Source organism: Eulemur rufifrons, chromosome 3 (genome assembly GCF_041146395.1).
Source record: "Eulemur rufifrons isolate Redbay chromosome 3, OSU_ERuf_1, whole genome shotgun sequence".
NCBI lineage: Eukaryota > Metazoa > Chordata > Mammalia > Primates > Lemuridae > Eulemur > Eulemur rufifrons.
The window spans coordinates 24,608,748-24,620,433 of NC_090985.1; the positions used below are offsets into that span (position 1 = coordinate 24,608,748).

The 11,686-nt window shown below is 53.7% G+C and overlaps 1 protein-coding gene across 10 annotated transcripts in view; it reads left to right on the top strand.

The window, feature by feature from the left end:
• PLEC (plectin) overlaps nt 1-7,396 on the top strand; it is a 58,870-nt gene extending 51,474 nt beyond the window's left edge. For 8 of the 10 annotated variants that reach the window (XM_069466781.1, XM_069466787.1, XM_069466788.1 and 5 more), the window contains exon 32: nt 8-7,393. In XM_069466781.1, the coding sequence (XP_069322882.1) occupies nt 8-6,226 (6,219 nt within the window). In that variant the 3' untranslated portion in view covers nt 6,227-7,393. Of the gene's footprint in view, nt 1-7 lie in introns of all 10 variants that reach the window. The other 2 variants (XM_069466790.1, XM_069466780.1) reach the window with 2 other exon arrangements.
• Nucleotides 7,397-11,686: the final 4,290 nt, after the last annotated feature.

Below are 11,686 nucleotides of genomic sequence, written 5' to 3' on the forward strand. Positions count from 1 at the left end.
TCTACAGATGCAGATGGTGCAGCAGGAGCAGCTGTTGCAGGAAACACAGGCCCTGCAGCAGAGTTTCCTCTCCGAGAAAGACAGCCTGCTACAGCGTGAGCGCTTCATCGAGCAGGAGAAGGCCAAGCTGGAACAGCTCTTCCAGGACGAGGTGGCCAAGGCACAGCAGCTGCGCGAGGAGCAGCAGCGGCAGCAGCAGCAGATGGAGCAGGAGCGGCAGCAGCTGGTTGCCAGCATGGAGGAGGCACGGCGGCGTCAGCGTGAGGCGGAGGAAGGTGTGCGGCACCAGCAGGAGGAGCTGCAGCGGCTGGAGCAGCAGCGGCGGCAACAGGAGAAGCTGCTGGCTGAGGAGAACCAGAGACTTCGTGAGCGGCTGCAGCGCCTGGAGGAGGAGCACCAGGCTGCACTTGCACACTCCGAGGAGGTCGCTGCCTTACAGGCGGCAACCTCAAAGGCCCTGCCCAATGGCCGGGATGCTCCCGATGGTCCGGCTGTGGAGGTGGAGCCTGAGCACACCTTCGATGGCCTTCGGCGGAAGGTGCCAGCCCAACGGCTGCAGGAGGCAGGCATCCTGAGCACGGACGAGTTGCAGCGCCTGGCGCAGGGCCACACCACAGTGGCCGAGCTTGCACGGCGGGAGGACGTGCACCGGTACCTGCAGGGCCGCAGCAGCATTGCAGGGCTGCTGTTGAAGCCCACCAACGAGAAGCTGAGTGTCTACACGGCCCTGCAGAGGCAGCTACTGAGCCCCGGCACAGCCCTCATCCTGCTTGAGGCCCAGGCAGCCTCAGGCTTCCTGCTGGACCCTGTGCGAAACCGGCGGCTGACAGTCAACGAGGCTGTGAAAGAGGGTGTTGTGGGCCCTGAGCTGCACCACAAGCTGCTGTCAGCTGAGCGCGCCGTCACTGGCTACAAAGACCCCTACACTGGGGAGCAGATCTCCCTCTTCCAGGCCATGAAGAAGGACCTCATCGTGCGGGACCACGGCATCCGCCTGCTGGAGGCCCAGATCGCCACGGGTGGTATTATCGACCCCGTGCACAGCCACCGCCTGCCTGTGGACATGGCCTACCAACTCGGCTACTTTGATGAGGAGATGAACCGCGTCCTGGTGGACCCGAGCGACGACACCAAGGGCTTCTTCGACCCCAACACCCATGAGAACCTCACCTACCTGCAGCTGCTGGAGCGCTGCGTGGAAGACCCTGAGACAGGCCTGTGCCTCCTGCCACTCACAGATAAGGCTGCCAAGGGTGGGGAGCTGGTCTACACAGACTCAGAGGCCCGGGACGTCTTCGAGAAGGCCACCGTGTCTGCACCGTTCGGCAAGTTCCAAGGCAAGACAGTGACCATCTGGGAGCTCATCAACTCGGAGTACTTCACAGCAGAGCAGCGGAGGGACCTGCTGCGGCAGTTCCGCACGGGCCGGATCACAGTGGAGAAGGTCATTAAGATTGTTATCACAGTGCTGGAGGAGCAGGAGCAGAAGGGCCAGCTGTACTTCGAGGGCCTGCGCACCCTGGTGCCTGCTGCCGAGCTACTGGAGAGCAGGGTCATTGACCATGATCTCTACCGCCAGCTACAGCGGGGCGAGCGCGCGGTGCGAGAGGTGGCTGAGATGGATGCCGTGCGGCAGGCTTTGCGGGGTGCCAACGTCATCGCAGGCATATGGCTAGAGGAGGCGGGGCAGAAGCTGAGTATCTACGAGACCCTGAAGAAAGACCTGCTGCAGCCTGACGTGGCTGTGGCCTTGCTAGAGGCCCAGGCCGGCACTGGGCACATCATCGACCCTGCCACTAGCGCCCGGTTGACTGTGGACGAGGCAGTGCGTGCTGGCCTGGTAGGCCCCGAGCTGCACGAGAAGCTGCTGTCAGCTGAGAAGGCTGTGACAGGCTACAGGGACCCCTACACAGGGCAGAGCGTCTCCCTATTCCAGGCCCTGAGGAAGGGCCTCATCCCCCGGGAGCAGGGCCTACGCCTGCTGGATGCTCAGCTATCCACGGGGGGCATCGTGGACCCCAGCAAGAGCCACCGTGTACCCCTGGATGTTGCCTGTGCCCGGGGTTACCTGGATGAGGAGACCAGCAGGGCCCTGTCAGCACCCAAGGATGATACCAAGGCCTACCGTGACCCCAGCACACAGGAGCCGGTCACGTATGGCCAGCTCCAGCAGCAGTGCCGGCCCGACCAGCTGACCGGGCTGAAGCTGCTGTCACTCTCAGAGAAGGCTGCACGGGACCGGCAGGAGGAGCTCTACTCCGAGCTCCAGGCCCGTGAAACCTTTGAGAAGACGACAGTCGAGGTCCCTGTAGGTGGTTTCAAGGGTAAGACAGTGACCATCTGGGAGCTCATCAGCTCTGAGTACTTCACGGCAGAGCAGCGGCAGGAGCTGCTGCGGCAGTTCCGCACAGGCAAGGTCACTGTGGAAAAGGTCATCAAGATCATCATCACCATTGTAGAAGAGGTGGAGACTCTGCGGCGGGAGAGGCTGTCCTTCAGCGGCCTCCGGGCCCCTGTACCAGCAAGCGAGCTCCTGGCTGCCAGGATCCTCAGCAGAGCCCAGTTCGAGCAGCTCAAGGATGGCAAGACATCTGTCAAGGACCTCTCGGAGCTGGGCTCCGTGCGGACACTGCTGCAGGGCAGTGGCTGCCTCGCTGGCATCTACTTGGAGGACTCTAAGGAGAAAGTGACTATCTATGAGGCCATGCGCCGGGGCCTGCTCAGACCCAGCACAGCCACGCTCCTGCTTGAGGCGCAGGCAGCCACTGGCTTTCTGCTGGACCCCATACGGAACCAGCGCCTGTACGTCAATGAGGCTGTGAAGGCTGGTGTTGTGGGCCCTGAGCTGCACGAGAAACTTCTGTCAGCTGAGAAGGCCGTCACTGGCTACAAGGACCCCTACTCAGGCTCCACCATTTCCCTCTTTCAGGCCATGAAGAAGGGCCTGGTCCTCAGGGACCATGGCATCCGCCTGCTAGAGGCCCAGATCGCCACGGGTGGCATCATCGACCCTGTGCACAGCCACCGTCTGCCCGTGGACGTGGCCTACCAGCGTGGCTACTTTGATGAGGAAATGAACCGCATCCTGGCAGACCCGAGCGACGACACCAAGGGCTTCTTCGACCCCAACACGCACGAGAACCTCACCTACCTGCAGCTGCTGGAGCGCTGCGTGGAAGACCCTGAGACAGGCCTGCGCCTCTTGCCGCTAAAAGGGGCAGAGAAGGCCGAGGTGCTGGAGACCACACAGGTGTACACGGAGGAGGAGACACGGAAGGCGTTTGAGGAGACACAGATTGACATTCCTGGTGGTGGTGGCCATGGAGGCTCTACCATGACCCTGTGGGAGGTGATGCAGTCAGACTTGATACCTGAGGAGCAGCGGGCCCGGCTGATGGCTGACTTCCAGGCTGGCCGGGTGACCAAGGAGCGCATGATCATTATTATCATCGAGATTATCGAGAAGACGGAGATCGTGCGCCAGCAGAACCTGGCCTCCTATGATTACGTGCGCCGCCGTCTCACTGCCGAGGACCTGTACGAGGCCCGGGTCATCTCCCTCGAGACCTACAACCTGCTCCGGGAGGGCACCAAGAGCCTTCGTGAGGCCCTCGAGGCAGAGTCTGCCTGGCGCTACCTCTATGGCACAGGCTGTGTGGCTGGTGTCTATCTGCCTGGCTCTAAGCAGACGATGACCATCTACCAGGCCCTCAAGAAGGGGTTGCTGAGTGCTGAGGTGGCGCGCTTGCTGCTGGAGGCACAGGCGGCCACGGGCTTCCTGCTGGACCCAGTGAAGGGTGAGCGGCTGACCGTGGATGAGGCTGTGCGGAAGGGCCTGGTGGGCCCTGAGCTGCACGACCGGTTGCTCTGGGCTGAGCGGGCAGTTACTGGCTACCGAGACCCGTACACCGAGCAGACCATCTCGCTGTTCCAGGCCATGAAGAAGGAGCTGATCCCTGCTGAGGAGGCCCTGCGGCTGCTGGATGCCCAACTGGCCACAGGTGGCATTGTGGACCCTCGCCTGGGCTTCCACCTCCCACTGGAAGTGGCTTACCAACGAGGCTACCTCAACAAGGACACGCACGACCAGTTGTCAGAGCCCAGCGATGTGCGCAGCTATGTAGACCCCTCTACCGATGAGCGCCTCAGCTATACGCAGCTGCTCAGGCGGTGCCGCCGCGACGAGAACAGCGGCCAGCTGCTCCTGCCACTCTCGGATGCCCGTAAGCTGACCTTCCGCGGTCTGCGCAAGCAGATCACTGTGGAGGAGTTGGTGCGCTCACAAGTCATGGACGAGGCCACAGCGCTGCAGCTGCAGGAGGGCCTGGCCTCCATCGAGGAGGTCACCAAGAACCTGCAGAAGTTCCTCGAGGGCACCAGCAGCATTGCTGGTGTCTTTGTCGACGCCACCAAAGAGCGGCTGTCAGTGTACCAAGCCATGAAGAAAGGCATTATTCGCCCTGGCACAGCCTTTGAGCTCCTAGAGGCACAAGCAGCCACTGGCTACGTCATCGACCCCATCAAGGGACTCAAGCTGACTGTGGAGGAAGCCGTGCGTATGGGCATTGTGGGCCCCGAGTTCAAGGACAAGTTGCTGTCAGCTGAGCGTGCTGTCACTGGCTACAAGGACCCCTATTCCGGGAAGCTCATCTCCCTCTTCCAGGCCATGAAGAAGGGCCTGATCCTGAAGGACCACGGCATCCGCCTGCTGGAGGCCCAGATCGCCACGGGCGGCATCATTGACCCTGAGGAGAGCCACCGGCTGCCCGTGGAGGTGGCCTACAAGCGTGGCCTCTTTGACGAAGAGATGAATGAGATCCTGACTGATCCCTCAGATGACACCAAGGGCTTCTTTGACCCCAACACAGAAGAGAATCTCACCTACCTGCAGCTGATGGAGCGCTGCATCACTGACCCTCAGACGGGTCTGCGCCTCCTGCCACTGAAGGAGAAGAAGCGGGAACGGAAGACATCCTCCAAGTCCTCAGTGCGCAAGCGCCGTGTGGTGATCGTGGACCCCGAGACAGGCAAAGAGATGTCAGTATATGAGGCCTACCGTAAGGGCCTGATTGATCACCAGACGTACCTGGAGCTATCCGAGCAGGAGTGCGAGTGGGAAGAGATCACCATCTCTTCCTCGGATGGTGTGGTCAAGTCCATGATTATTGACCGCCGCTCTGGCCGCCAGTACGACATCGACGAAGCTATTGCCAAGAACCTCATCGACCGCTCGGCGCTGGACCAGTACCGTGCTGGCACGCTCTCCATCACTGAGTTCGCAGACATGCTCTCGGGCAACGCCAGCGGCTTCCGCTCCCGCTCCTCCTCGGTGGGTTCTTCCTCCTCCTACCCCAGCAGCCCTGCCGTTGCCAGGACCCCGCTGGCCTCCTGGTCTGACCCCACTGAGGAGACGGGCCCAGTGGCTGGCATCCTGGACACGGAGACCCTGGAGAAGGTGTCCATAACGGAGGCCATGCACCGCAACCTGGTTGACAACATCACAGGCCAGCGGCTGCTGGAGGCACAGGCCTGCACTGGGGGCATCATCGACCCCAGCACCGGTGAGCGCTACCCTGTCACTGAGGCTGTCAACAAGGGCCTGGTGGACCGCATCATGGTGGATCGCATCAACCTGGCCCAGAAGGCTTTCTGCGGCTTTGAGGACCCGCGCACCAAGACCAAGATGTCAGCCGCCCAGGCCCTAAAGAAAGGTTGGCTGTACTACGAGGCAGGCCAGCGCTTCCTGGAGGTGCAGTACCTGACGGGTGGCCTGATTGAGCCTGACACGCCAGGTCGCGTGCCTCTTGACGAGGCCCTGCAGCGTGGTACCGTGGATGCCCGTACAGCCCAGAAGCTTCGTGATGTTGGCGCCTACTCCAAGTACCTCACCTGCCCCAAGACCAAGCTCAAGATCTCCTACAAGGATGCACTGGACCGCAGCATGGTGGAGGAGGGCACGGGGCTGCGGCTGCTGGAGGCTGCCGCCCAGTCCAGCAAGGGCTATTATAGCCCCTATAGCGTCAGCGGCTCTGGCTCCACTGCCGGCTCTCGCACTGGCTCCCGCACCGGCTCCCGGGCTGGTTCCCGCCGTGGCAGCTTCGACGCTACTGGCTCTGGCTTCTCCATGACCTTCTCTTCCTCCTCCTACTCCTCCTCGGGCTATGGCCGCCGCTACGCCTCAGGGCCCTCGGCCTCCCTGGGGGGTCCTGAGTCTGCAGTGGCCTGAGTCCCTGCCTGCACCCTGCCCTCGCGCTCTGCATGTGGCCAGGCTCCCTGTCGAGGCGCTGGGGTCTTTCTTTAATGTTTAAATGTGTCTTCCTCCCAAGTGGTGCCTAAAATTTAACCAAAAAGACCAGACTAACATATTAATATATATCTGCTGTCCAGACAGCCTGTATCTTGGGGGACAGGGTTGGCCCAGCCCCACTGACCACCTCACCCTTGCGGGTCTCCCCACTCCCTTCTACCTGCCACTCATCACAGCCAGGTGCCTTGGAGGGTCCAGAGCTGGGCCCTAGCCCACCCCTCCTGTCTCCCCAGGGAGGGTTCTGTCTGGGCGAGACCCCCAGCCCCATAAAGTGGCCCACTGGACACCCACCTGCCAGTTCTAGCTGCCAATGGCAGCTGGTGCCAGTCCTATACACAGGGCCCTCGGCCAGCATTTTCTTCCCAGTGTTTCCAGGACTGGCCTGCTCAGTGGGCCTTGCTGGGGAGGGAGGCGGTCCCGGGCCAGCCATCTTTTCCTGCCTGCTCAGAGAAGCCCCTTCCCCATGGGAAGACGAGGAGCCAGCTGGCCCAGGCTAGGTCCCAGCCTGGTCCCGTCCCCTCCCAGCTCCTGCAGCGCCATCTGAGCTCTGCCTTCTAGCTCACCCCTCACCCCCACACACTCCTGAGACCCCTGGCCTCTGGCTTCAGCCTTCCAGCCTCAGCTCCCCTAGTAAGTGCCTTCTGTGTCTGCCCTCGAACCCCAGGCCCCGAGGACCCAGATCCAGGGTGGGAGACCGATGTTCCTGGCTGGGCATGGCCCGGGATTCTATAGACCTGTCCTTTCTGTGGGCCCTGTGGAACCCTACCCTGGGGACCTGCCTGCCTGTCTCCCAGGGAGCCCCAGCCCCACATCATGTGGCCCAGGGATGCTGCTGAGCTATCTGCACTGACCCCCCCAGTGCCATCCAGCCCCTGGCCTTGGTGGCCCCTATCCCTGCCTCCACCCTCTGAGCTTTGCATGTTCCACTAACCCAGGCAGGCAGCAGGTGGAGGTGCCAGGCTGCCGGCTGCCTCTGTGAGGGCAGAACACTAACCTGACCATGGGTGGGGGGCTCTGCAGCCCCCACCCCACAATAAAAGCAATTCCAACCTTCCTGTGGTTCCTACCTCTCATGTCTTTGTCCTGGGGTTGGGTGTGTGTCAGAGGTACACAGGTGCTGTTGTCCTGGGCTTCAGGCTCTGAGCTCAGCCACCACATCCTACCTGGGACAGAGGGGCCTTCGTGAAGATGCTGGCCTGAGGCCAGATGTCTGCAGGCAAAAAAAAAAAAAAAACTGGGTGACTGCTGGAGGACAGACTGCGAGGCCCTGGGCAGAGGGTGCGGAGGAGGGCAGGGTAGAGGCCAGGCAGGCTGAGGCTGCTCCAGGATGTCCACCCTATCACCCTGCCCCATCCGTGTGGTGGGCACTTTAGGTGCCCATCTTTCTTCATCCGAGCTGGGGGTCTGCCATACTCCCCTGTCAGTCATTGGCTGTGCCCCTAGGGGAAGCCCCCCAGACAAGGGGGAGTGAATTAATGGCTACTAATTATTTTCTAAATAGATAAAAACCATGAATAATTATATCGAAAAAGCACACTAAAATCCTGGTATGGCAAATAAAACATCTATATCAAAACATATTGTAGCAAAATTGCAGAAACCCAAAGACAGAGAAAAATTTTAAAGCAGCCAGAGAGAAAAGACAGATTGCCTCCTAAAGGATGCCGTTTAGAACAACAGCAGACATGGCATTAGCAAAGATGGGAAGCTGCTCAGAAGGTGGCCCATAGACGAGGAGCTTGGGCATCATCCTGGAACTTTTGGAAATGCAGAATCTTGAAGCCCACCACAGACCCACTGAATCAGAACTTTCATTTTAACAAGATCCCATGTTAATGTTATTTTAAAACAAAATTTTAGAATAGTTTAATATTTGTAGAAAAATAATAAGGATAGTACACAGTTATATACTACACACCTAGTGTCTTGTATTACATAGTAATATAAATTTGTCACAGTTAATGAACCAATACATTATTAAATAAAATCTACACTTTATTCATATTTATTTATTATTATTTTTACCTAATGTTCTCCTGTCATAGATCTAGGCTCCCACATTACATTCAATCATCATATCACCTTAGGCTTCTCTAGGCTGTAACAGTTTCTCAGGCTTTCATTGTTCTTGATGAACTTGATGACAGTTTTGTCGAATGGTCAGGAATGTTCTCACATTAATGTTTGAGAAGCACAATGCTAAATTTATGCCAAGCTTTACCATTTAAGAAATAGACTAAATAAAGATGTCTGTTCTTTCCATCTCTGCTCAGCCTTATACTGGAGGTTCTAGCCCAGCCAATAAGGCAAGAAAATGAAATAATGAAATTAGAGGCAACAAGATTGGAAAGGAAAGAATTAAACCACATTTGCAGAGAGCATGATCTTACATATAGAAAATCCTAATGAATCCACTAAAAAACTGAATCTCAGCAAGGTTGCAGGATACAAGATCAATAATGATCAATTGTTTATCTATACACTTGAATCTGAAAATTAAGAAAACAATTCCATTTTAACAGCATTGTATTTAGTCAGAGTTCTTCAGAGAAACAACCAGCATGAGCTGTAAAGAAATCTGTTAAAAGAAGTTGGATCACATGATTCATGGAGGCTGAGTCCCCAGGTCTGCAGTTGGCAAGCTGAAAACTCCGGAGAGCTGACGGTGTCCAGTCAGAGTCTGCAGACAGGAAAAGGAAAATGTCCCAGCTCAAGCAGTTAGGCCAGAGTAGTTCACTCTTACTTAGCCTTTTTGTTCTATTCAGGTCCTCAACTGATTGGATGTGGCCCACCCACATTAGGAAGGGCAATCTGCTTTACTCAGTCTACCAATTCAAATGCTAATTTAGGCCAGATGGCTCCTTCCTGCCTATAATCCTAGTGCTTTGAGAGGCTGAGGTGGGAGGATCACTTGAGGCTAGGAGTTCTAGACCACCAGCCTTAGCAACACGGCAAGACCCCATCTCTACAAAAAAAAAAATTTTTTTTTTAATTAGCCAGGAGTGGGGACTCATGCCTATAGTCCTAGTTACTTGGGTGGCTGAGGCAGGAGAATGACTTGAGTCCAGGAGTTTGAGGTTAAAGTGAGCTACAATTGTGCCACTGCAACCCAGCCTTGGTGACAGAGCAAGACCCTGTTTCTTAAAAAAATATACAAATAAAAACACAAATGTTAATTTCACTAGAAACGACCCCACAGATGCACTCAGAATAATGTTTAGCCAAATATCTGGGTACCCCATGGCTAGTCAAATCAACACATAAAATTAACCACCACAAGCACAAATTTAGCAAAATAAGTGCAAAACGTGTATTTTAAAAATTATAAAACATTGCCAAAAGAAATTAAGGAACTAAATAAATGGAAAGACATCCCATGTTCATGTATGGAAATAATTATTGTTTCTCAAAATGGCAGTACTTCCACAATTGATCCAAAGATTCAATCCCTATAAAAATTTCAGCTAGATGCTTTGCAGAAACTGACAAGTTGATCCTAACATTCACATGGAAATTAAGGGATTCAGAATAACCAAAACAATCTTGAAAAAGAACAAAGTTGGAGAAACACACTTTTCAATTTCGAAACTTACTACAAAGCTATAGTAATCTAAACAGTGTGGTACTGGCATGACGGTAGGCATATATTTGAATGAGATAGAATTAAGAATCCATAAATAAGCCCATACATCTACAGTTAATGGATTTTTACAAAATTTATACAAACCTTTGTGCATTAAAGGACACCATCAAGAAAATGAATATAGTATGAGAGAAAATATTTGGAAATTATACATTTGATAACAGACTTATATCCAGGATACATAAAGGATACCTACAACTCAAAAGACAAAGGCCCAATCTAAAAATGGGCAAAGGATCTGAATAGACAAAAACAAAACAAACTCTTTTAAAGCAGGCAGAGAGAAAAGAGAGATTGCCTACTAAAGGATGCTGTTTAGACCAACAGCAGACATTGCATTAGCAAAAATGGAAGCTTCTTAAAGTGTGTTCCGTGGATCAGGAGCTTGGACATCACCCTGGAGCTTTTGGAAGTGTGGAATCTTGTGGCCCACCACAGACCCACTGTATCAGAACCTGCATTTTAACAAGATCCCACGTTAATGTTGTAAAACAAACTTTTAATTTTAGCTTAGTTTAAGGATCTGAATGGAAATTTCTCCAAAAAAGATATACAAATGGCCAATAAGCACATGTAATTTTTTGTCATATGCCTGTCTTAGTCTGTTCCTGCTGCTATAACAAAATACCATAGACTGGGTAATTTATAAGCAACAGAAATTTATTTTTTACAGCTGTGGAGGCTGGAAAGTCCAAGATCTAGGCACTGGAAAGTTCACTGTCTGGTGAAGGCCTGTTCCACCAATGGCATCTTGCAAGGGCATCCTCACATAGCGGAAGGGTGACCTGCTGTGTCCTCATGTGGAAGAAGGGAGAAGGTCAAAGGGACCTAGCTAGTTCCTTCCAGCTCTTTTATAAGGTTGCTAATCACATTTATGAGGGCTCTGCCCTTGTGACTTAATCACCTCATAAAGGCCCCACCTGTTGCATTGGGGATTAAGTTTCAACATGAATTTTGGAGGGGGCACAAACATTCAAGCCATAGCAATGCCAGACATTATCTGTCAGGGAAACAGAACCACAGTGAGATACCACTTCATACCCACTAGGGTGGCTATAACTGAAAAGACAAATAATAACAGATGTTAGAGAGGATGTAGAGAAATTGAAACTCATACATTGCTGGTGGAAATGTAAAATGCTGAGGCAGCTTTGGAAAACATTCTGGCAGTTCCTCAAAGGTTAAGCATAGAGTTACCATATGACCCAACAATAACACTACCAGGTCTATATGCCCAAGAGAAATGAAAACATACATGCACACAAAATCTCATACATGAGTGTTTTATAGCAGCATTATACACAGTAGCTGAAAAGTGGAAACGTCAAATGTTCATCAACTGATGAGTGGATAAATAAAATGTAGCATATTCACACAATTGTGTGAATATTATTCAGCCTTATAAAGGGAGGAAATTCTGACACAGGCTACAACATGGATGAACCCTCACATTCTGCTAAGTGAAATAAGCCAGTCACAAAAGGACAAATACTATGTGATTTTACTTACATGAGGTACATAGAATAGTCACTTTTATAGAGACAGAAAGTAGAATGGTGGTTGCCAGGAGATCAGGGGAGGGAGAAATGGGGAATTATTGTTTAATGGGTATGAAGTTTGAGTTTTGCAAAATTAAAAGAGTTCTGGAGGTGAATAGTGGTGATGGTTGCACAACAGTATGGAGGTACTTAATGCCACAGAACTGTACACTTAAAAATGGCTAAAATGGTAAATTT